The 26,591-nt window shown below is 49.7% G+C and overlaps 1 protein-coding gene across 1 annotated transcript; it reads left to right on the top strand.

The window, feature by feature from the left end:
* The first annotated feature begins 1,958 nt into the window (after positions 1-1,958).
* LOC139239155 (sphingolipid delta(4)-desaturase/C4-monooxygenase DES2-like) lies at positions 1,959-26,119 on the top strand. Its single transcript, XM_070867744.1, has 3 exons — positions 1,959-2,135; positions 18,517-19,259; positions 23,457-26,119. Exons 1-3 carry the CDS (start codon positions 2,054-2,056, stop codon positions 23,598-23,600), a joined length of 969 nt encoding a protein of 322 aa, XP_070723845.1. The 5' UTR covers positions 1,959-2,053; the 3' UTR covers positions 23,601-26,119.
* Positions 26,120-26,591: the final 472 nt, after the last annotated feature.

The raw sequence follows: 26,591 nt of genomic DNA, 5'->3' as shown, positions 1-26,591 counted from the left end.
AGGTGTGGGGACTGGAGTCAGGCCCAGGCCAGGCAACGATGGCAGGATAACTTCCCCAACAGCAACTTGCATTTATATAGCGCCTTTTAACCGAGTATAACGTCCCAAGGCGCTTCACAGCAGTGTCATAAGACAAAAAATATTTGACACCCCAAGGGACATTAGTGAACCAGTCACTTTTACTGATTCCAGATTTTTAGTTCCAGATTTTTAAAATTGGATTAAATTCTCAATCTGTCCCGGTGGGATTTGAACTCACGTTATACTGGATTATAATTCCAGGTCTTTCGATTACCTATAACATAAGTACAAGTGGTTTCCTCTTTGGTGGCAAATGCTTGTTCTCCCCATGACAACCCTTAACTCTATAAAGGCAATACCCTTGCTCAACTTGAATTCTAAAAACAAAGGAGGACTTGTATTTATATAGTGACTTTCACGACCACCAGATGTCCCAAAGCGCTTTACAACCAATTAAGTATTTTTTGAAGTGTAGTCACTGTTGTAATGTACGAAACGCAGCAGCCAATTTGCACACAGCAAGCTGCCACAAACAGATCATCTTTTTTTTTGTTATGATGATTGAGGGATAAATATCTTTTTGGACTCTGGACTCGAACCCACAACCTTCTGACCCAGGGGTGAGGGACTGGACAGATGCAGGAAGAATGTTCCCGATGTTGGGGAAGTCCAGAACCAGGGGTCACAGTCTCAGGATAAGGGTAAGCCATTTAGGACCGAGATGAGGAGAAACTTCTTCACTCAGAGAATTGTGAACCTGTGGCATTCTCTACCACAGAAAGTTGTTGAGGCCAGTTCATTAAAGATATTCAAAAGTGAGTTAGATGTGACCCTTACGGCTAAAGGGATCAGGGGGTATGGAGAGAAAGCATGAGTGGGGTACTGAAGTTGCATGATCAGCCATGATCATATTAAATGGTGGTGCAGGCTCGAAGGGCCGAATGGCCTACTCCTGCACCTATTTTCTATGTTTCTATGAGAGTGCTACCCACTGAGATCAGAGGTTTATTTTTGCAGGTTTAAGATAGGACGTGGGGAAATCTAGGACCGTAGGGGGGCATAGTTTCAGAATAAGGGGTCGCCCATTTAGGACTGAGATGAGGAGGAATTTCTTCACTCAGAGGGTGGTGAATCTTTGGAATTCTCTACCCCAGAGAGCTGTGAAGGCTGGGTCATTGAATATTTTCAAGGCTGAGATAGACATATTCTTGAACTATAGGGGAGTCAAGGGTTAACATCGCCTGCCTCCGCCCGTGCCTCAGCTCATCCGCTGCTGAAACCCTCATCCATGCCTGTCACCTCCAGACTTGACTATTCCAACGTACTCTTGGCTGGCCTCTACATTCTACCCTACATAAACTTGAGCTCGTCCAAAACTCGGTTGCCTTTGTCCTAACTCACACTAAGTCCCGCTCACCCATCACCCCCTGTGCTCGCTGACCTACATTGGCTTCCGGTTAAGCAACGCCTCAATCTCAAAATTCTCATCCTTATTTACAAATCTCCCAATGGCCTCGCCCCCTCCCTGTCTCTGTAATCTCCTCCAGCCCCACAACCCCCCGAGATGTCTGCGCTCCTCTAATTCTGCCCTCCTGAGCATCCCTGATTATAATCGCTCAACCATCGGTGGCCGTGCCTTCTGTTGCCTGGGCCCCAAGCTCTGGAACTCCCTGCCTAAACCTCTCCGCCTCTCTTTCCTCCTTCAAGACGCTCCTTAAAACCTACCTCTTCGACCAAGCTCCTGTGCTAATTTCTACTTATGTGGCTCGGTGTCAAATTTCTATCGCATAATACTCCTGTGAAGCACCTTGGGACGTTGCACAACGTTAAAGGTGCTATACAAATACAATTTGGTGTTGATGTTGTTATGGGACTGATGGGGCGGAGCCTTTCATTCAGTGATGCCTCCAACCAGCTAGTAAGACAGGAGACAGACATTCAGGGGCGTGCCAGTCTCTTTGCATAAGGTGGGTGAGGAAGCTGGCCCTGCAACAGGTTCCACACCTTTCTGGACTGTAAGGGGGCTGAAGAAATGGGAAACAAGGCGCCAAGTGACGGGTTCGAGTGGGTTTACACCGAACAGCCCCATTCCAACAGGAGGAAGGAAATTCTAGGTAAGTTTCAAAGAAAAAAGCTGCTGTCCAAGTTTCTCAAACTTTTAAAAAGTTTTTCTAGACCTATGTTAACTTGGATCTAAGTGCATTGTTTTTAAAGCAAGCAATGTTTAGTGTGATAATTTTGATTGGGGTAATTATATATTTAAAATGTTGCTTTTCCCTCCGCGACACCTGTTCTGAAGTTTGCGAGTGTGAAGTTTTTTTGCTACTTTTGAAATAATTCGAGCCCACTTAATTGTTGTGATTTTAATGTAGAATTTTCAGGGGTTGCAAAGGAAGAAACCTTTTTAAAACATTTTTAAAAAGAAAGTTGTATTTTGTGAGTCTCTCGCCAGAAATGTGTGTGTTTTTAAATGATTTTGAAAATGCGCGTCTTAAAGGCGAATGCCGCTCATGGGCCGACGGAAAATTCCCAGGGCAGTGACTTTAATGGAATGAGCCCAAGGGTAGGGAGTTTTGCCAAAATAAATTATAATGCTTTCCTTATGAATGAGAAGGTGTGTCTGGGGAATTTGATCCAAGAGGCACTGACGTGTTTAATTGGTTAATTGGGGGTGTTTTCTCAGATTGTTGAGTACAGGTAGGAATGAGGAGGGGGCAGAAATGTCTGTTTAAAAACAAATATATAGCTCCCTTTACAAAAGCAAATCCAATTGTTTTGCTTATTTCCATCTCCGGTGGAGACCTGGAGGAAGACTTGCATGATCTGGTGTTTCTCCGAATTACTTTTCTTGAAGTGCTGTGGTGTGGCAGCTGTAGTGTGCAGAGCAAGATCCCACAAGCAGCAATGCGATGGGTGACCACTTGATGGGGGTGTGTGTGTGTGCATGAGTGCCCCCAGCATCGAAGCACTGACCACACTCGATCAGCTCCGCTGGGTGGGCCGCATTGTCCGTATGCCCGACACGAGACTCCCAAAGCAAGCGCTCTACTCGGAACTCTTTCACGGCAAACGAGCCAAAGGTGGGCAGAGGAAACGTTACAAGGGACCACCCTCAAAGCCTCCCTAATAAAGTGCAACATCCCCACCGGCACCTGGGAGTCCCTGGCCAAAGACCGCCCTAAGTGGAGGAAGTGCATCCGAGAGGGCGCTGAGCACCTCGAGTCTCGTCGCCGAGAGCATGCAGAAAGCAAGCGCAGGCAGCGGAAGGAGCGTGCGGCAAACCTGTCCCACCCACCCTTTCCTTCAATGACTGCCTGTCCCACCTGTGACTGTGGCTCTCGTTTTGGACTGCACAGTCACCTACGAACTCACTTTTACAGTGGAAGCAAGTCTTCCTCGATTCCGAGGGACTGCCGATGATGATGGTTGTGTGTGTGTGTGGTGTTGGATGAGTGGTCTGGGTCACTGGTGGATCTCCCCACACTTCCAATAGTGCCGTGGGATCTTTAATGCCCACCTGAAAGTGTGGAGATGGGAGTTGCTCCCGTCCAACTCCACCGCTCTGAAGGAGATGATTTCTGTCGAGAATCACACCCACCGTGCCAATATGAACCGAGCGATTGGTCGAGAGTGTCAGGTGAACTGTGTGGGTCATGTTTGCTGATTTGCCCGAACCTTTGGTAATTGCTAAGGGTTTCAGTAAATTGTTGCTCGAGCAGAGATCAAAACTCATGCAATCATTTTGGGCTTGGCAAAAAGTTGGGCAACATATCGATCACTGGCACTTTAACATCCCCTTCCCTCTTTCCCTCTTTTCACTTCTACAGCAATTGGAAGAAGAGTTTTCCCTGGTGTCCTGACCTATATTTATCCCTCATCCAACAGCATATCACAGAGAGAAATGATCTGATCATTATCACATTGCTGTATGTGGGAGCTTGCTGTGCGCAAGTTGGTTGCCACGTTTCCCACATTACAACAGTGACTGCACTCAAAGTACTTCATTGGCCGTGAAGCACTTTTGGGATGGCCTGAGATAGTGAAAGGTGCTATATAAATGAACAGTCTTTTTATGAAACTGAATTTAGAAATTATTTGGCTGCAGTTGGAATAACGAGAGAGATTCTTGAAAGGACAATCTCCGCAGAAGAAAGAGAGTTTGGATTTTATAAATAGCAGACTACAAAAGTGGAAAGCTAATGGTAAACTTGTGCAAAGCTTTGGTTAGGCCACAGGACAGCTTTGAGTCCCAAAGGACATTGAAGCCATAGAGCATCCCACACAGATACAGCAGGATGATGGCAGAGGGATGGGAACCTCGAGTGAAGGAGAAAGTCAAAAGAAAGAAATGGAAAGACTTGCATTTATATAGCGCCTTTTACAACCACTGGATGTCCCAAAGCGCTTCACAGCCTATGAAGTGCAGTCACTGTTGTAATGTGGGGCGCACAGCAAGCTCCCGCAAACAGCAATAAATGACCCGATAACCTGTTTTTAGTGGTATTGATTTGAGGGATAAATATTGGCCCCACGACACCGGAGATGACTCCCCTGCCATTCTTTGAAATGAATAATCTTTTGCGTTACCTGAGAGCAGGTGGGGCCTCGGTTTAACGTCTCATCCGAAAGACGGCACCTCTGACAGTGCGGCGCTCCCTCAGCACTGCACTGGGAGTGTCGGCCTTGATCTTTGTGGTCAAGCCCCTGGAGTGGGACTTAAACCCACAACCTTCTCCCTCGGAGGTGAGGGTGCTGCTCACTGAGCCATGGCTGGTACTAATCTGTGGAATTTGCTGCCTCAGAGAGCTGTGGAAGCCAGGACCTTGTCTATCTCTGTCTTAAATTTATTCAGTTTGTTAACCGATAAGGGGTTATGGGGAACGGGCAGGAAAGTGGACCCGAGTCCATGATCGGATCAGCCATGATCATATAAAATGGCGGAGCAGGCTCGAGGGGTCGTATGGCCTACTCCTGTTCCTATTTCTTATGTTCTTAATACTGAGCTGGGGAAGGGTGTAATCTGCCAGGTTCCTACCCCGGATCGCCACTTCCCCCAGATGGTGCCATTGTGCGGAAGTGAAGTAGGTTTCTGGAGTTGACCCTGCTGTGACCTCCCCTATGGTCAAACCGGCCTGTTGCTGCTCTCTGGTCAAATCCCTCCACAGCCTCACCCCTCCCTATTGCTGTAACCGCCTCCAGCCCTACAACCAGTGTTCCTGTTTAAGCTGTGCAGCCACTCAGTGCTCTAGTGGTCCCTTGCAGCCAGTGAGCTGGCTCCTAAATTGGGCAAAAAGGCACATGCGCAGAATCTTAAAGGGGCTGCACGGCCCCCCAAAAATTAAAAGCGAATATTGCCTACAATCTACCAAGAACTCCACGCTCCTCCAATTCTGGCCTCTTGCGTGTTCTGTATAATGCACTTATGAATGACTCCACGAGTCAAACTGTAGTGACCTTGGTCCTTTTTTATTTGTAACTCCAGAGTGAGGCACCAGCGTGGTGAGCAGCCTTTTATACTGGGCCCTGCACACCTCTGCAGGTGACCCTCGGGTCTCCCACCGCAGTGCCCTCTGGTGGACAGCCTCTGCCACAGGGGCAGGAAACCCCGGTCTCCACCAGTTGCACCCTCTAGTGGTGCTAACATAGTACGTACACAGTACATCAGGTAACAAGCCTCCATCTTGTGCAACTATGCAATGACTACAGAGAGTATGACAATAGTCCGCATATATAACCTTGCGCATCCCTGTTTTCCTTTGCACCACCATCGGGAAGATTGAAGGGTTCGATAGGGTAGATAGAGGGGAAACTATTTCCTCTGGTGGGGGGAGACCAGAACAAGGGGGCATCACGTTAAAATTAGAGCCAGGCTGTTCAGAGAGTGATGTCAGGAAGCACTTCTTCTTCACACAAAGGGTGGTGGGAATCTGGAACTCCCACAAATAGCTGTTGAGGCTGGAGGGTGTCAATTGAAAATTTCAAAACTGCGCTTGACAGATGTTTGTTAGGTAAGGCTGTTGAGGATTACGAAACCAAAGCGGATAAATGGAGTTAAGATACAGATCAGCCATGATCTAACTGAATGGTGGAGCAGGCTCGAGGGGCTGAATGGCCTTCTCCTGTTTCTTCTGTTCCTATGTTAGTAGGGAAGGGCATCTTCTCCCTCTACCTGTTCTGGTTTAGATGTGACCCCAGGCCTACACTACAAGGTGGGTGTTTAATATCCTGTAGCAGAGCCAAATCAGTTGTTTCCTGTAAGGATTGGAGAAGCTGGGATTGTTCTCCTTGGAGCAGAGGAGATTGAGAGGAGATTTGATCGAGGTGTTCAATATTGGCCCCAGGACACCGGGGATAACTCCGCTGACCACCTTCGAAATGAATAATCGTTTACGTCCACCTGAGAGGGCAGACGGGGCCTCGGTTTAACATCTCATCCGAAAGACAGCATCTCCGACAGTGCAGTGTTCCCTCAGTACTGCACTGGGAACGTCAGCCTAGATTTTGTGCTCGGGTCCAATCATGAGGGGTCCGGACACAGCAGATCAAGAGAAACTGTTCCCATTGGTGGAAGGACACAGATTTAAGGCGATTGGCAAAAGAACCAAAGGCGACATGAGCAAAACTTTTTTACGCAGCGAGTGGTTAGGATCTGGAATGCGCTGCCTGAGAGGGTGGTGGAGGCAGACTCAATCGCGGCTTTCAAAAGGGAGTTGGCTAAGTACCTGAAGGAAAAAATGTTGCAGGGCTCCGGGGAAAAGGCGGGGGAGGGGGACTGGCTGAGGTGTTCTTGCAGAGAGCCGGCATGGGCTCGACGGGCCGAATGGCCTCCTGTGTAGAAACACAGAAAATAGGTGCAGGAGTAGGCCATTCGGCCCTTCGAGCCTGCACCACCATTCAATATGATCATGGCTGATCATGCAACTTCAGTACCCCATTCCTGCTTTCTCTCCATACCCCTTGATCCTTTGATCCCTTTAGCCGTAAGTTCCACATCTAACTCCCTTTTTGAATATATCTAACAAACTGGCCTCAACAACTCTCTGTGGTAGAGAATTCCACAGGTTCACAATTCTCTGAGGTGAAGAAGTTTCTCCTCATCTCGGTCCTAAATGGCTTACCCCTTATCCTCAGACTGTGACCCCTGGTTCTGGACTTCCCCAACATTGGGAACATTCTTCCTGCATCTAACCTATTCAATCCCGTCAGAATTTTATATGTTTCTATGAGATCCCCTCTCATTATTCTTAATTCCAGTGAATATAAGCCTAGTTGATCCAGTCTTTCTTCATATGTCAGTCCTGCCATCCCGGGAATCAGTCTGGTGAACCTTCGCTGCACTCCCTCAATAGCAAGAATGTTCTTCCTCAGACTAGGAGACCAAAACTGAACACAATATTCCAGGTGAGGCCTCACCAAGGCCCTGTACAACTGCAGTACGACCTTCCTGCTCCTATACTCAAATGCTCTCGCTATGAAGACCAACATGCTATTCACCGCCTGCTGTACCTGCATGCCAAACTTCAATGACTGATGTACCATGACACCCAGGTCTCGTTGCACCTCCCCTTTTCCTAATCTCTCACCATTCAGATAATCTGCCTTCCTGTTTTGCCCCCAAAGTGGATAAACTTACATTTATCCACATTATACTGCATCTGCCATACATTTGCCCACTCGCCTAACCTATCCAAGTCACCCTGCAGCCTCTGAGCATCCTCCTCACAGCTCACACCGTCACCAAGGTTAGTGTCATCTGCAAACTTGGAGATATTACACTCAATTCCTTCGTAAATAGCTGCGGTCCCAGCACTGAACCTTGCGGTACCTCACTAGTCACTCCCTGCCATTCTGAAAAGGACTCGTTTATTCCTACTCTTTGCTTCCTGTCTGCCAACCAGTTCTCTATCCATGTCAATACATTACCCCCAGTACCATGTGCTTTAATTTTACCCACTAATCTCTTGTGTGGGACCTTGTCAAAAGCCTTTTGAAAGTCCAAATACACCACATCCACTGGTTCCCCCTTGTCCACTCTACTGGAATTTTTTGAGGATGTAACTAGAAGATTTGCAAGCATGATTTCCCTTTCATAAATCCATACTGACTTGGACCGATCCTGTCACTGCTTTCCAAATGCACTACTATTACCTCTTTAATAATTGATTCCAACATTTTCCCCACTATTGATGTCAGGCTAACCGGTCTATAATTCCCTTTTTTCTCTCTCCCTCTTTTTTTTTTAAAGTGGGGTTACATTAGCTACCCTCCAATCCATAGGAACTGATCCAGAGTCTATAGAATGTTGGAAAATGACCACCAATGCATCCACTATTTCTAGGGCCACTTCCTTAACTACTCTGGGATGCAGACTATCAGGCCCTGGGGATTTATCGGCCTTCAATTCCATCAATTTCCCTAACACCATTTCCTGACTAATAATGATTTCCTTCCATTCCTCCTTCTTGCTGGACCCTCGGTCCCCTAGTATTTTTGGAAGATTATTTGTGTCTTCCTTAGTGAACCAAAGTATTTGTTCAATTGGTCTGCCATTTCTTCCCCATTATAAATTCACCTGATTCTGTCTGCAAGGGACCTACATTTGTCTTCACAGTCTATTTAATTTACCGGTTTCTCCGTCTCCGATGCTCCTGTTCCGACGATGCCAGAGCAAGGAAACTGCCTCCTTCCCCAGCCGAGGGGGTCTCCTTCATTCGCCATGGTTGATGGAACCCCCAACCGAATCCATCCCATTCCGTGCTGCTGCTGCCCTCCTTCCCAGCTCCTCCTGTCGGGAACTGTGTCCGGGTCCCCCTTTGTCCTCGCCTTCCATCCCATCAGCCTCCGCCTTCGACAAATTGTCATCTGCCATTTTCGCAAGCGCCAGCGCAATGTCAGCGTCAAACACATCTTTCCCTCCGCTCTCTCCATTCTGTAGATACTCATCCCCCACACCCCCGGGACATCTTGCTTTGCCCGTGACCCACAGTCTGTCTTCATATGTCAGTCCTGCCAGCCCTGGAATCAGTCTGGTGAACCTTCGCTGCACTCCCTCAATAGCAAGAACGTCCTTCCTCAGATTAGGAGACCAAAACTGAACACAATACTCCAGGTGAGGCCTCACCAAGGCCCTGTACAACTGCAGTAAGACCTCCCTGCTCCTATACTCAAATCCTCTCGTTATGTTGTTTCTTTTGCCTTCCCCCTTTCCTTGGTTCTATTCAACAATAATAGCTTTCATTTATATAGAATCATAGCAAAATTATGGCCCATCGTGTCCGTGCTGGCCGATTGTTACCCAGCCTAATCCTACCTTCCAGCTCTCAGTCCGTAGTCCTGTAGGTCACGGCTCTAAGTGCACATCCGAGCACTTTTTCAGTGCAATGAGTTTTTCTGCCTCTTTTTATAGCGCCTTTAATGTTGTAAAATGTCGCAAGGCACTTCAATGGAGCCTCATCAAATTAAAAAAAACCCAGCACCCAGCCAATGTTGGAGATATTGGAACAGGTGACTAAATGGTCAAAGAGGCAGGTTTTAAGGAGTGTCATGAAGGAGGAGCAAGAGGCGAAGAGGTTTAGAGAGGGACTTCCACAGCTTGGGGGCCCTGGCAGCTGAAGGCACGGCCGCCAATGGTGGGACGAGGGAAGTGGGGGATAGACAGGAGGCCAGAGTTGGGGGGAGGGCGGGGGGGGGGGGGGTGATGCGGAGATCGCGGAGGCTTGTAGGGATGGGGGAGGGGCCAGGCTACGGAGGGATTTAATATCGAGTTGTTTGGTGGCCTTGGCCGAGAGCAAATGTAGGTCAGTGACCGATGCTCCTATTAACCCAAGTTCATCTGTAATATCAGAAGGGCGTATCTGTGGAACGTCAACTGATTGGAGTTTTCCTGACACATGTGGCCTGACCTGTTGAGCATCTTTCAGTTGTTTGCAACTGGGAATGAGCAGCAACTGTCGTCGTGGTCATCATCGGCAGTCCCTCGGAATCGAGGAAGACTTGCTTCCACTCTAAAAGTGAGTTCTCAGGTGGGAATTACAGTCCCTGTAACAGGTGGGACAGACAGTGGTTGAGGGAAGGGGAGGGTGGGACTGGTTTGCCGCACGCTCCTTCCGCTGCCTGCACTTGGTTTCTGCACGCTCTCGGCGACGAGACTCGAGGTGCTCAGCGCCCTCCCGGATGCACTTCCTCCACTTAGGGCGGACTGGTCTTTGGCCAGGGGCTCCCAGGTGTCGGTGGGGGATGTTGCACTTTTATCAGGGAGGCTTTGAGGGTGGTCCCTTGTAACGTTTCCTCTGCCCCACCTTTGGCTCGTTTGCCGTGAAGGAGTTCCGAGTCGAGCGCTTGCTTTGGGAGTCTCGTGTCTGGCATGCAAACACTGTGGCCCTGCCCAGCGGAGCTGATCGAGTGTGATCAGTGCTTCGACTCTGGGGATGTTGGCCTGGTCAAGGACGCTAACGTCTGTCCTCCCAGGGGATTTGTAGGATCTTGCGTTGGTGATATTTCTCCAGCAATTTGAGGTGTCTACTGTATATGGTCCATGTATCAGCAAAGGTGACCTGACCAGCATTCACCGCCCCCACCCCCCCGACCTCTCCCCACCACCACCACCAACAAAACCTCAGCCCTGTTGAGGGAGAGGGAAGTGAGTTTGCAGGGAGGGGTGGCATTCATCTCTGGGAGGGGAAGGAAAATTTGGGCACAATTACGAAAGAATGTGTTTCCTTTTTGTGAGGGGCATACGATGCAGGGAGTGAGCCGATCTGATTGCCTTGGTGTCGTCTTGCCTGAAATATGACAACATTGGTCAACTGACCCGGGCAGCAGAGCAGGAGATGTCGGAGGGTGTAGTTAGCAGAGAATTGGTGGCCAGAGAACAGCTCACACGATGTTGTCCAGAACCAAGCCCACGCTGGTTTCTGCTCATTCTACACTCGGGCTGCCAATTCTGGTGGCACATGTTACAGGAGGTTTTGTCACATGACCTCCTGCCTCCCACCGCCATTGGCGGCACAACACGTCCAATCTGGTGGCCCCATGGTCCTACCATTGGTCGCCCAACCTCACGGTACCCGCCTTCCCACAGCCAATCGGAAAGCAAACAGCCTCTTCATTTCCCGATTGGATGATTCTTGACTCTCAGTCAAACGGCCTTTATTCTCATTCTCATCTCCAAGCATACCCGTTGGCAACCCTGTTCTGGCCAATATTTGTCGCTCAATTGACATAATATTAAAAAAAACAGGTGTTCTGGTCATTATCACAGTGCTGTTTATGGGAGCTTGCTGTGCGCAAGTTGGCTGCTGCGTTTCCCACATTACAACAGTGACTACACTTAGTACTTCATTGGCTGTAAAGCGCTTTGAGACGTCCAGTGGTCATGAAAGGCGCTATATAAATCCAAATCTTTCTTTTACTTCTACACCCTTTGGGCTAATTAATTCTCTTCAGTCAGCTGTGGCTCAGTGGGCAGCACTCTCGCCTCTGAGTCAGAAGGTTGTGGGTTCAAGTCCCACTCCAGGGACTTGAACACAAAATTCTAGGCTGACACTCCCAGTGCAGTGCTGAGGGAGCGCCGCACTGTCGGGGGGGCAGTACTGAGGGAGCGCCGCACTGTCGGAGGGGCAGTACTGAGGGAGCGCCGCACTGTCGGAGGGACAGTACTGAGGGAGCGCCGCACTGTCGGAGGGGCAGTACTGAGGGAGTGCTGCACTGTCGGAGGGGCAGTACTGAGGGAGCGCCGCACTGTCGGAGGCGCTGTCTTTCAGATAAGGTATCTTATTGGAAACTGTCCACAGTATTCTAGGTGTAATTTGAAAGAAAGCACAGTTGCATTTATATAAACTGATTGCTGGAAATACTCAGCAGGTTGGGTAGCATCTGTAGCGAGAGAGAAACCAAAGTTGGGTAATGTTTCAGAATCATAGAATAGTGAAAGAGAGAAAAAGACTTGCATTTATATAGCGCCTTTCACGACCACTGGACATTCCAAGCGCTTTACAGCCAATGAAGTACTTTTGGAGTGTAGTCACTGTCGTAATGTGGGAAACGCGGCAGCCAATTTGCGCACAGCAAGCTCCCACAAACAGCAATGCGATAATGACCCAGATATTCTGTTTTTGTTATGTTGATTGAGGGATAAATATTGGCCCCAGGACACCGGGGAGAACTCCCCTGCTCTTCTTCGAAATAGTGCCGTGGAATCTTTTACATCCTCCCTTAGCACTGAACTAGGAGTGTCGGCCTGGATTTATATGCCCAAGTCCCTGGAGTGGGGCTTGCCTCCGAGTCAGAAGGTTGTGGGTTCGAGGCACAGCTGACACCAGCACAGCGGGATGCCATTCGGCCCGTCGAATCTGTGCTGGCTCTTTTGATGTCCCTCTCCACCCCCCCACCCCCCCCCCCCCCCCCACCATAAGCCCTGTAATTTATTTTCTGCAAGTGTTTATCGAATTCCCGTTTGACAGTTACTATCGAGTCTGCTCCCACCGCCCTTTCGGGCAGCGCGTTCCAAACCATAACCACTTGTGTAATATTCTTCCTCGTGTCATCTCTGATTGTTCATTTTAAATCTGTGCCCTCTGGTTCTCGGGTCGATGACCTTTCGCCAGTATTGTACGAAGCTGGATTGCCACGATCACTGCATCTCTGAGATCCCCTGGCATGTTCTCCTCCTTCCAGATGAGAGCGATGAAACATCCCCGGCATCGAAGCACTGACCACACTCGACCAGCTCCGCATGCCCCAGACACGAGACTCCCAAAGCAAGCGCTCTAATCCGAACTCCTACATGGCAAGCGAGCCAAAAGTGGGCAGAGGAAACGTTACAAGGGACCACCCTCAAAGCCTCCCTGATAAAGTGCAACATCCCCACCGACACCTGGGAGTCCCTGGCCAAAGACCAGTCCCGCCCTAAGTGGAGGGAGTGCATCCGGGAGGGGCGCTGAGCACCTCGAGTCTCGTCGCCGAGAGCGTGCAGAAACCAAGCGCAGGCAGCGGAAGGAGCGTGCGGCAAACCAGTCCCACCCTCCCCTTCCCTCAACCGCTGTCCGTCCCACCTGTGACAGGGACTGTGGCTCTCGTATTGGACTGTTCAGCCACCTAAGGACTCGGGATAAGAGTGGACGCAAGTCTTCCTCGATTCCGAGGGACTGCCTATGATGATGATGAAGAGATTTAACCGTCTGTAAAATAATCTCGAGCCGTGGGAAAATGGAGAGGAGGTGGGGGGGGCGGGGGGGGAGGGGGGAGAGAGGAGAGAGAGAACGGAAAGGGATGTCTGCTTTTGGGTGGAGGGTAGGAGCGATTTAAATGACAAAAGGGACGATGGTGCGAGTCAAAAGGAGATGGCAATGGGACAAATGAAGAAAGACTTGCATTTCTATAGCACCTTTCATGACCATTGGATAACCCAATGTGCTTTACAGCCAATGAAGTACTTTTTAAAATTTGAAGTGTAGTCACTGTTGTAATGTAGGAAACGGGCAGCCAATTTGCGATATACAATTTGTTGTACCATACGATGGGTCCAGAGGAGGTATAACTGGTAACAGCAGAACTATTACCAGTGACTGGTGTTTGAAAAAATATATCTTTTTATATATTTTTCCTGGATGAGTTGCAGCTCCAACAACACTCGAAGCTCGACACCATCCAGGACAAAGCAGCCCGCTCGATTGGCACGCTACCCACCACCTTCAACACTCACTCCCTCCACCACCGGCGCCCCCTGGCTGCAGTGTGCACCGTCTACAAGATGCACTGCAGCAACTCGCCAAGGCTTCTTCGGCAGCACCTCCCAAACCCGCGACCTCTACCCCCTAGAAGGACAAGGGCAGCAGGCGCGTGGGAACACCACCACCTCCACGTTCCCCTCCCAGTCACACACCATCCCGACTGGGAAATATATCGGCCGTTCCTTCATCGTCGCTGGGTCACAATCCTGGAACTCCCTCCCTAACAGCACTGTGTGGGAGCACCTTCACCACACGGACTGCAGCGGTTCAAGAAGGCGGCTCACCACCACCTTCTCGAGGGGCAATTAGGGATGGACAATAAATGCTGGGCCTTGCCAGCGACGCCCACATCCCAGGAATGAATAAAAACATGATTTTTTTTATACAGCTCCTTCCTCACTCTTGGCGTCTTTCAATGTTTCGCGTACTGACAGTTATCTTGAAGTGCGGTGTGTGTTGTAAGCAAATTGCTGCTATCCGTGAATTGGCTGAGTTCGGTGCAAAACAACATTAGGAGCACAAGTGGGCCATTCGGCCCCTCGAACCTGCGCAGTGAGAGATTCTGGAACTTGCAAGGTCTGCATCACAGGCGGTCCATCGAACGAGGACGACTTGCTTCCACAAGAGTTCACAGGTGTTTCGATTGAAGGATCCGATGTTCCAGATCCTGAACTCCAATTGAGGGGGTGGAAGATGCCTGTGCGTGGATTTTTTTAACGTGGGGTGGCCGTTGCACACCAGCCACCACACGGGGCTTGACAGAGCTAGGTCTTGGTCCAGCAGCAAGGGTTAACCAGGACGATGGGAGACCTGCTCTGCTGCACGGACCCAGTGCGCGCACACATCGCACAGTGTGGGCTGGGCCCGTGCTACCCCTGGGCCCCTCGTCTCTTCTGGGCCCCGTACCCCTCATCTGTCGCACCTCCGCCACGATCTCTCGCCGCTCCTCCGCCATAAACATTCACCGCACCTCGCCACAAACACTCGCCGCTCACCCGCCCCGACCTTCCCACTCCTCTGTACCTGGGCCCTCCTGATGTTCCTGCCCACGCGCCAAAACGGCAACCAGGGTTTTGCTGGCATCACCCAGTCGCCCATCTCAAAAAGTCGCACACTTGGAGCAGCTGGCGCTGGAGGTTGAAGTGGTCCGCCTCTCCAGCTCGTTTATAGCCCGACCTGCGGAGCTGTTCTCTCGCAGGTTGTGGGGCCACGATCGTCATAAAGGTCTATCATGAGAGTAACAAGTGGCCAAAACCCCATATTTCTATTGGTTACACCAGTGGGCACCAGGTTACTGCTGAGACACATCCAGCTTCAGCCATTACAATCAGAGAATGGTTACAGCACAGGGGGAGGCCATTCAGCCCGTCGAGCCCATGCCGGCTCTCTGCAAGAGCACCTCAGCCAGTCCCCTTTCCCCGGAGCCCGGCAAATTTCTTTCCTTCAGGTATTTATCCAACTCCCTTTTGAAAGCCGCGATCGAGTCTGCCTCCACCGCCCTCTCAGCGCATTCCAGATCCTAACCACTCGCTGTGTAAAAACGTTTTCCCTCATGTCGCCTTTGGTTCTTTTGCCAATCGCCTTAAATCCGTGTCCCTCTGGTTCCCGACCCTTCCACCAATGGGAACAGTTTCTCTCGATCTGCTCTGTCCAGAAACCCTCATGATTTAGAACACCTCGATCAAATCTCCTCTCGACCTTCTCTGCTCCGAGGAGAACAACCCCGGCTTCTCCAGTCTCTCTCCGTCACTGAAGTCCCTCCATCCCTGGAACTTATTAAAAAGTGCATCAGAAAGCTGCCCAAATTGGAGCCGTTCTGTTCTGTTCCAAAGACCATTTGTCTCGTATTTAATTAGAGTGGTGCTAAGTTAGGAAATCAGCTAACATCCCTAAATTTTGTGGATGCTGGAGGAATATTGGAAATTTCAAGACTGCGATCGCTAGATTTTTGGTAGGCAGGGGTGTGGAGCCACGGTGGGTAACTGGCATCGACTGGCACCGCAGACCCGAGGGGCTAAATTGCCTGACGAGAGAGGGAGCACTCATTTCCATAGCGTCTTTCATTACTTCAGGACATCCCAAAGTGTTTACAGCCAATTTAGGAAATGCGGCAGCCAATTTGTGCACAGCAAGCTCCCACAAACAGCAATGTGATAATGACCCAGATAATCTGCTTCAGTGATGTTGATTGAGGGATAAATATTGGCCCCAGGACACCGGGGAGAACTCCCCTGCTCTTCTTCGAAATGGTGCCGTGGGATCTTTTACGTCCACCTGAGAGAGCAGACGAGGCCTCGGTTTAACGTCTTATCCGAAAGACGGCACCTCCGACAGTGCGGCGCTCCCTCAGCACTGCACTGGGAGTGTCAATTGACTCCTGTTCCTGTTCACTTTTTATAAAAAAAAAAATAACAGATTATCTGGTCATTATCACATTGCTGTTTGTGGGAGCTTGCTGTGCGCACTTACTGCCACGTTTCCCACATTACAACAGTGACGTACTTTTTTTTTTGTTCATTGGCTGTAAAGCGCCTTGGGATGTCTGGTGGTCATGAAAGGCGCTATATAAATGAAAGTCTTTACATTCTTAATCCTTTGGCGATCGGAGCGAAGAAAAGTCTGTGGGTGAAATGTGGCCAAGACCCAAGGCTGCTGCCTTCCTGCTCTGAGGGGGGGGGAGAAAACCAAGTGGTTCATGTAACGCTGAAAGGGTTAAAACTGCATCTTTGGCTGTTTTTCCGCGAATTCTTAAAGGTGTTTGAAGGCCTGTGGAGCTGCCCTGGTTGTACCTCGCGCTGTTCCTGCTCGACTGGTTGTCTTTGTGCTTTGAGTGTCACTGGCTCTCCCACTGCAAATGCCAGTGGCCAAACCGGTCCAGCGAGTGTCTGAGAGCTGAGGGCCTGCCCCATTTCAAAATGCATTCCAAGCTGGTGTGATCACACACACACACACACACACACACACGCGTGTAGATCTGCGTGTGACTCCTGACGTGTTCGTGTTCCAAAAGGTTTATGTAATAGGTGGTGTAATTTGGGTAACCTAATGCCCCCTCACCCCTCTGCACCCCTCCTGATCTCACAGCGATTTTGTCGTTCAAGTAATATTCTCCATCCTCATCCTCATCCTCATCCTCATCATCCTCATCCTCATCCTCATCCTCATCCTCATCCTCTTCTTCAAATCTCTCCATGGCCCTCACCCCCTCCCTATCTCTGTAACCTCCCCCACCCTCCCCGGGGAATCTCTGCCCTCCTCCAATACCGGATCGGAAGCAAGAGACACATTTAAAACTGAAGGGAGGGAGAAGTGGCTGGGACCCCTCTCTCTGTGAATGCCGGCGATTCTATCCAGCAACAACAGTGCATTTGGGGAGGGGCAACAAGGCAAGGGGAGAACACACAATCCATGGGAGGGTACTGATCGGTGTGGAGGAACAGAGGGACCTTGGAGTGCATGTCCACAGATCCCTAAAGCTAGCCGGCCAGGTAGATAAGGTGGTTTAAAAAGGCAGACGGGATGCTTTCCTTTATTAGCCGAGGCATAGAATACAAGAGCAGGGAGGTTATGCTTGTCCTTGTAACTGCAACCTTCATGCAACTCCTGTACACTGTACTTATACCCTAGAAATGCACACCCTGACCACAGGGGGTGAACTTGTGGGAGACACTCCTCACCTGGGTTTCCAGGTATAAAAGCGGAGGTCCCACCCAGGGTCAGCACTCCTTGGTCCTGGGAATAAAGGTTAAGGTCATGTCGTGACTGTGTCTGCAGTACATGCCTCGTGTGAGTTTGTAGTAAGGTGCAGGGACACCACAAACTGTATGCAACACGAGTTAGGCCACAGCTAGAGTACCGCGTGCAGGTCTGGTCACCACATTACAGGAGAGATGTGATTGTACTGGAGAGGGTACAGGGGAGATTTACCAGGATGTTGCCAGGACTGGAGAATTTTAGCTCTGAGGAAAGATTGGATAGGCTGGCGTTGTTTTCCTTGGAACTGAGGGGAGATTTGCGATGTATTAAATTATGAAGGGCCTATTTCCCTTAGTAGAGGGGTCAACAACCAGGGGGCATAGATTGAAAGTAATTGGGGGGAGGATTTGAGGGGAAGTTTCTGCACCTAGAGTGTGGTGAGGGTCTGGGGCGGAACTCGCTGCCTGAAAGGGTGGTAGAGGCAGAAACCCTCACCACATTTAAAAAGTACTTTGATGTGCACTTGATAACCTACAGGACTACGGACTGAGAGCTGGAAAGTGGGATTAGGCTGGATAGCTCTTGGTCGGCCGGCGCGGACACGATAGGACGAAATGGCCTCCTTCCGTGCTGTAAATTTCCGTGGGTCTGGTTTGCCGCACGCTCCTTCCGCTGCCTGCGCTTGGTTTCTGCACGCTCTCGGTGACGAGACTCGAGGTGCTCAGCGCCCTCCCGGATGCACTTCCTCCACTTAGGGCGGACTGGTCTTTGGCCAGGGACTCCCAGGTGTCGGTGGGGATGTTGCACTTTATCAGGGAGGCTTTGAGGGTGGTCCCTTGTAACGTTTCCTCTGCCCACCTGGGGCTCGCTTGCCGTGTAGGAGTTCCGAGTAGAGCGCTTGCTTTGGGAGTCTCGTGTCGGGCATGTGGACAATGCGGGTCTGCCCAGCGGAGCTGGTCGAGTGTGGTCAGTGCTTCGATGCTGGCCATCTGGAAGTAGACAAGTTATGAATGCCTCCCTCCGGCCTTTACACTGGACACTTTGACTAATTGGTGTCTCTTCTTTACAGCAAAGTACCCAGAGATCAAGTCGCTCATGACGCCGGATCCTCATTTAAAATGGATTGTGACGGCGATGGTGCTGTTTCAGTTTGTCTCGTTTTACTTGGTGAAGGACTTGTCCTGGAAGTGGCTGGTGTTCTGGGCCTACGTGCTGGGCGGAGGCATCAACCACTCGCTGACTCTCGCCATCCACGACATCTCCCACAACGTGGCCTTCGGCAACAAGTCCGCCAAGTGGAACCGCTGGTTCGCTGTCTTCGCCAACCTGCCCATTGGCATGCCCTACTCCGCCTCCTTCAAGAAGTACCACATCGACCACCACCGCTACCTGGGCGGGGACGGGCTGGACGTCGACGTGCCCACCGAGTTCGAGGCCCGCTTCTTCCGCACCCCCCTGCGCAAGGTCCTCTGGCTCGTCCTGCAGCCCCTCCTCTACGTGCTGCGGCCCCTCTACGTCAACCCCAAGCCCATCACCCAGATGGAGGTGCTCAACGCGGTGGTCCAGCTGAGCTGTGACCTGCTCCTGTACTACGCCTGGGGCCCGAAGCCGGTGTTCTACATGCTGTGCGGCTCCATACTGGGCATGGGCCTGCACCCCATCTCTGGCCACTTCATCGCTGAGCATTATATGTTCCTCAAGGGGCACGAGACCTACTCCTATTACGGACCCCTCAACTACATCACCTTCAACGTGGGTTACCACATGGAGCACCACGACTTCCCCAGCATCCCCGGAAGCAAGCTGCCCATGGTAAAGAAAGACATTTCTATAGCTCCTTTCATGACCACCAGACGTCCCAAAGCGCTTTACAGTCAATGAAGTTCTTGGAACATAAGAACTAGGAGCAGGATTAGACCACCTGGCCCCTCGAACCTGCTCCGCCATTTAATACGATCATGGCTGAGGAAAAGGGGGAGGTGCAATGAGACCTGGGTGTCATGGTACATCAGTCATTGAAAGTTGGCATGCAGGTACAGCAGGCGGTGAAGAAGGCCAATGGCATGTTGGCCTTCATAGCGAGAGGATTTGAGTATAGGAGCAGGGAGGTCTTACTACAGTTGTACAGGGCCTTGGTGAGGCCACACCTTGAATATTGTGTACAGTTTTGGTCTCCTAATCAGAGGAAGGACATTCTTGCTATTGAGGGAGTGCAGCAAAGGTTCACCAGACTGATTCCCGGGATGGCAGGACTGACATATGAAGAAAGACTGGATCGACTGGGCTTATATTCACTGGAATTTAGAAGAATGAGAGGGGATCTCATAGAAACATATAAACTTCTGACGGGTTTGGACAAGTTAGATGCAGGTAGAATGTTTCCGATGTTGGGGAAGTCTAGAACCAGGGGTCACAGATAAGGGGTAAGCCATTTAGGACCAAGATGAGGAGAAACTTCTTCACTCTCAGAATTGTGAACCTGTGGAATTCTCTACCACAAAGTTGTTGAGGCCAGTTTGTTAGATATGTTCTAAAGGGAGTTAGATGCGGCCCTTAAGGCTAAAGGGATCAAGGGGTATGGAGAGAAAGCAGGAATGGGGTTCTGAAGTTGCATGATCAGCCATGATCATATTGAATGGTGGTGCAGGCTCGAAGGGCCGAATGGCCTACTCCTGCACCTATTTTCTATGTTTCTATGATCATGGGCTCGGGTCCACTTCCCTGCCTGCTCCCCATAACCCTTTATTCCCTTTTTGGAGTGTGATCACTGTTGTATTATGGGAAACATGACAGCCAATTTGTGCACAGCAAGCTCTCGCACACAGCAATGTGACATTTGGAAAAGCAAAATTCGGTCAGGCAGAGTCAGCATGAATTTATGAAGAGGCAGTCACGTTTGACAAATTTGCTGGAGTTTTCTGAGGATGTAATGAGCAGGGTGGATAAAGGGGAACCAGTGGATGTGGTGTATTTGGACTTCCAGAAGGCATTTGACAAGGTGCCACATAAAAAGTTACTGCACCAGATAAAGGTTCACTGGGTTGGGGGTAATATATTAGCATGGATAGAGGATTGGCTAACTAACAAAGAATCGGGATAAATGGTTCATTCTCGGGTTGGCAACCAGTGACTAGTGGGGTGCCGCAGGGATCAGTGCTGGGACCCCAACTATTTACAATCTATATTAACGACTTGGAAGAAGGGGCTGAGTGTTACGTAGCCAAGTTTGCTGACGATACAAAGATGGGAGGAAAAGCAATGTGTGAGGAGGACACACAAAATCTGCAAAAGGACATAGGCTAAGCAGATGGAATATAATGTTGGAAAGTGTGAGGTCATGCACTTTGGCAGAAAAAAATCAAAGAGCAAGTTATTATTTAAATAGAGAAAGATTGCAAAGTGCTGCAGTACAGTGGGACCTGGGGGTACTTGTGCATGAAACACAAGGATAGTATCCAGGTACAGCACATGATCAGTAAAGCCAATGGTATCTTGGCCTTTATTGCAAAGGGGATGGAGTATAAAGGCAGGGAAATCTTACCACAGCTATATAAGGTATGGGTAAGGCCATACCTGGAATACTGCGTGCAGTTTTGGTTTCCATGTTTACGAAAGGATATACTTGCTTTGAAGGTTCACCTAGGTTGATTCTGGGGATGAGAGAGTTGACTTATGAGGAAAAGTTGAGTAGGTTGGGTCTCTACTCATTGAAATTCAGAAGAATGAGAGGTGATCTTATCAAAACGTATAAGATTATGAAGGTTGATGCAGAGAGGATGTTTCCACTGATGGGGTGACTAGAAAGCATAATCTTAGAATAATTTAAAACAGAGATGAGGAGAAATTTCTTAGAGGGTTGTAAATCTGTGGAATTCGCTGTGGAAGCCGGGACATTGAATAAATTTAAGACCGAGATAGACAGCTTCTTAAACAATAAGGGGTAATGGGGAGCGGGCGGGGAAGTGGACCTGAGTCCATGATCTTATTGAATGGTGGAGCAGGCATGAGGAGCCGTATGGCCTACTCCTATTTCATATGACCAAATCATCTGGGTTTTTTAATGTTGATTTGAGGGATAAATATTGGCCCCAGGACACTGGGGAGAACTCCCCCGCTCTTCTTCAAAATAGTGCCGTGGGACCTCTTGCATCCACCAGAGAGGGCAGACGTTAGTTTAACGTCTCATCCGAAAGACTGCCCCTCCGACAGTGTGGCGCTCCCTCAGCACTGCCCCTCCGACAGTGCGGCGCTCCCTCAGTACTGCCCCTCCGACAGTGCGGCGCTCCCTCAGCACTGCACTGGGAGTGTCGGCCTAAATATTTCTTTGTGCTCAAGTCCCCGGAGTGGGACTTGAACCCACAACCTTCTGAGTCAGAGGCAAGTGTGCTGCCCACTGAGCCACAGCTGATAATGAATGAATGGTATCTGAATTATCAGTGTCCGCCCTTCCCTTGTCTTTTGTGCTCAATTGTTCTCCTGCCGATAATGTTGCCTTTTTAAGACGCAAGCTTAAAATTGGAAAGAAATCTAAGTGTTGGTCCTGAAGTTGATGGACACTATCTTGATGGCTCAGAATGCTGTAATGTATGTGCTTCATGGGTTCTTTGCTGAAGAATCCATAGCAACACATTGCTATTAAGAACTAGTTGGTTTATTAACAAAGGTTTAACAATCGCACTACACATTACCGGTTCATCCACCAGGCTCACAACTACCTGTCCCATCGTGGATCCCCCGAACCCAACTGGCCGGGGTTTTATTGAGTCTTGTGAAGATCACGTGACTGGCTAAGCCCCTCCCAATTCAACAGCTCTACAACTATTTTGTTGATACTTGAATCAAATGCCCCCTTTTTTGGCAAGGGCACTAGAATCCACAAATTAACATTTTAAAACTTTGACGAAAACCTTTAATCAAATTAGAATTTGGTTGATCAGCTCCACAAATCGGGATGATCCCAGCTTTGTGATTTGGTTCACGCTGAATTCGACTATCTCGGCTCGGGCAGCTGTGGGGGTGATCCAGCTGGTATTGGCACTCCTGGACTAGGTGGCAAGGGCTGGGCATCAAACTGTTGGCAATCCGTCGACTCCCACGTGCTAGTATCGGGTGAGGAAGGGATCAGGTTTGGCTGTGATAACTGACATTGTCAACTAGCCTGCCTAGAATCTCCTGTTACGGACTGAGCTAAAGAGGAATTTCTTCACTCAGAGGGTGGTGAATCTTTGGAATTGTCTTCCCCAGAGGGCTGTGGAGGCTCAGTCGTTGAGTATATTCAAGACAGAGATCGATAGATTTTTGGATATTAAGGGAATCTAGGAATATGGGGATCGGGCGAGAAAGTGGAGTTGAGGTCGAAGATCAGCCGTGATCTCATTGAATGGTGGAGCAGGCTCAAGATGGCTGACTCCACTTGAGAAAGTGCTTCATTGGGTGTGTTGGGCATGAGTTCCTGAAAGGCGCAATAGAAGTGCTAGTTCATATGGAGTAATGTTACTAGTACATAAATCAGTATTTGGTTCTGTTCAGAATAACTCCACAAGACTGCATATCTTAAGCGCAAACTGTTGTGACCTTGGTCTCTTTAATGTAACTCCAGAGTGAGGAAGCAGCCTGGTAGACTGCCTTTTATACTTGCTTGCCCGGGGTGTGCAGGTGACCCTTGGGTCTCCCACAGGTGTGCCCCCTGGTGGCAAGTCTTACACATTGGTAATGTTTACATACATAACAGATTCCACTGGGTCTTTTGTGCTCAAGTGACCTGGAGTTGGACTTGAGCCCACAACCTTCTGACTCCGAGGCGTGAGAGAGTGCTGCCCACTGAGCCAGGGCTGACACCGGGGATCAAGTGTTCGTAGAACCAAACCCCCAGCGAGCATCGGAGAGAAGGGCAGATTGGAGCGGCCGAGGATCTGATGTTGAGGTGGTGGGTGTGGCCTGTCTATAAACGGGTGGAATCATTGATCGATCGTTCCCAACATGTAACCTGCACTTTTTCTCTTGCTCTAGGTGAAGAAAATCGCGCCGGAGTTTTACGAGAACCTCCCTCAGCACAGCTCATGGACTCGAGTCCTGTGGGACTTTATATTCTGCAACTCTCTGGGCCCCTTCTCCCGGGTCAAGCGAGAGTGTAAACTGGTGAAGGAGCAGTGACCAGCCCAGCCCAGTCTCTCTCGCTGATGTTTACCCCTCCCCTCCCCTCCCCTCCCCATACAATAATAGCTTTAGGCAAACAATAGCCGAGTAAACCATTATATTAATTCTTTTCCTTGTTTGGCAAGGGCTGAACTGAAGTCTCATATCTCACTCTGGCCATAGGCTTGCTTTTCCTCTGATGGATGCCACTTTGCATTTTAGTTCAGCTCCAGTTGTCAATGCCAGCTTTTCAGTCGAGTGTAGAAAACATCAGACTGCCTCCCTTAAAACACATAGCAATAATGCCAACTTGGAGTCTACAGAAAGCATTTTGATGTGTATAACACTGGGGTACAGTACTGGTGGGTACAGGTCTGTCACAGTATAACACTGGGGTACAGATCTGTCACTAACACTGGGGTACAGTACTGGTGGGTACAGATCTGTCACTGTATAATACTGGGGTACAGGTCTGTCACTGTATAACACTGGGGTACAGTACTGGTGGGTACAGGTCTGTCACTGTATAACATGGGGTACAGTACTGGTGGGTACAGGTCTGTCACTATATAACACTGGGGTACAGCACTGGTGGGTACAGGTCTGTCACAATATAACACGGGTACAGTACTGGTGGGTACAGGTCTGTCACTGTATAACATGGGGTACAGTACTGGTGGGTACAGGTCTGTCCCTATATAACACTGGGGTACAGTACTGTTGGGTACAGGTCTGTCACTAACACTGGTACAGTACTGGCGGGTACAGGTCTGTCACTAACACCAGGGTACAGTACTGGTGGGTACAGGTCTGTCACAGTATAACACTGGGGTACAGTACTGGTGGGTACAGGTCTGTCATTATATAACACTGGGGTACAGCACTGGTGGGTACAGGTCTGTCACAATATAACACGGGTACAGTACTGGTGGGTACAGGTCTGTCACTATATAACACTGGGGTACAGTACTGGTGGGTACAGGTCTGTCACTATATAACACTGGAGTACAGGCCTGTCACTGTATAACACTGGGTACAGTACTGGTGGGTACAGGACTGTTACTGTAACACTGGGGTACAGTACTAGTGGGTACAGGCCTGTCACTGTATAACACAGGTACAGTACTGGTGGGTACAGGTCTGTTACTGTAACACTGGGTACAGTACTGGTGGGTACAGGACTGTTACTGTATAACATTGGGGTACAGTACTAGTGGGTACAGGCCTGTCACTAACACGGGTACAGTACTGGTTGGTACAGGCCTGTCACTGTATAACACGGGTACAGTACTGGTTGGTACAGGTCTGTTACTGTATAACACGGGTACAGTACTATTGGGTACAGGCCTGTCACTGTATAACACTGGGGTACAGTACTATTGGGTACAGGCCTGTCACTGTATAACACAGGTACAGTACTGGTGGGTACAGGTCTGTTACTGTAGAACACTGGGGTACAGTACTAGTGGGTACATGTCTGTCTTTGTTGCAGGGAGTAACTTGACGGGATGGATTAAAAGGATCAGGTATTAAAGCACTATTAGGTTGTTTGTTTATTGCTAGTGCTGTATCTCAGTCTTACAGCCACGGTGTGACTAATGGCTCTTACTGAAGCCCAGTCATTTCCTGATGGGTTTTTTTTTCAATCCTTGTCGAGTTGGCTTCTCCCAAAGGCCACGGGTCAAACATTTCATAAGCAGCCCCAGGGATTTGCATCTCCAACTTCTTCAGTTTATCCACTGGGAATGTCGTCTCCTTAAAAGAACACACCCCCCTCTGCAGTTTGCACTCTCTCAACCCTTGCTCCAGAATACTGGTGAGCAGCACCCCAGGGTGAGAGTTAGTGAACCGTGTAAATCCTGGTGCCCCAATGACTCGGTTCCTTCACTGGGGGGGCGGGGTGAGAGAGTTTACACTCTGGCACCACTGATTCAGGAAGCCATTGGCTTGTGCTGACATGCAATGGGCCCACGTTAAGAGTGAAATATACTCCCACTGCCCACTTGAGCAAAATAGCTTCTATTTTTTTTACATAGTCTCTGTCCTGTCACACGTCTCGGGCATGCCCCGAGCACACAGGTGCCCTCTCAGCCCGGGCTGGGTTTCCCTCAGCTACGGAAAGGGTCACGTTCGGTTTTCTGACACGTGGGGCATTGTGTTTGAAGCACTATTGACTTTTCTCCTCCCAGATCTTGGTGATTTGAGCCTGGCCCTGGGAGAGGAGAAACGGGCCAGAGTTCCTGCTCCTGATTGCTGTCCAGTGACCCCCTGTTGGAAAAGGCCAGTGTGTGGATGTTGGGTCAGGTAGGGTCGGGTTGGGCTGGCGCTTCGTGGTCGAGAAGTCCTCCTGACACTCCCCCAAGCTTGTATATGAAGAGACTAATTGGGGTGAAGTGCCTAGCAGGAGAGGAGGAAGAAATGTTGGGGGGAAGGAGGAGAAAGGGGTCATGATGTGAATTGTATTCCACAACTCCATATTCTCAGTCTTAACATTGTGAAATGTAACTGAAATTAAATTAAAATGGATCTTAAATTGATATTTGCACGTGTTTGGAATGACTCCCCAACGGTAGAGACTGGGCTGTGACGAGTTAATGGGCCCAATGTAGGGAGAGGGGACCGAGACTTCAGGAGGGACCGAGGAACTGGTGGCCCAACTGTGTCAGCCCACACTGCGATATGTGTGCGCACTCTGACCGTGCACCAGAGCAGGTCTCCAGTCGTCCTGGTTAACCCTTGCCACTGGACCAAGACCTCGCTCTGTCAAGCCCCGTGTGGTGGCTGGTGTGCAACGGCCACCCCACGTTAAAAAAATCCACCCACAGGCATCTTCAGGATGTAGTTCGGGATCCGGAATATTAGGTCCTTCATTGAAACACCGGTGAACTTGTTGACGTGGAAGCAAGTCATCCTCGATTCAAGGGACCGATGATGATGGACCAACTGGATCAGGCCAATTCTCCATGTACTGTTGCTGCGTGTCAAACATTTCAAGACATTTACCATTAA

This window comes from Pristiophorus japonicus, chromosome 26, assembly GCF_044704955.1.
Source record: "Pristiophorus japonicus isolate sPriJap1 chromosome 26, sPriJap1.hap1, whole genome shotgun sequence".
Classification (NCBI taxonomy): domain Eukaryota; kingdom Metazoa; phylum Chordata; class Chondrichthyes; family Pristiophoridae; genus Pristiophorus; species Pristiophorus japonicus.
Note: the sequence above shows the minus strand (reverse complement) of the source record. Positions and strands in the feature narration are given on the sequence as shown.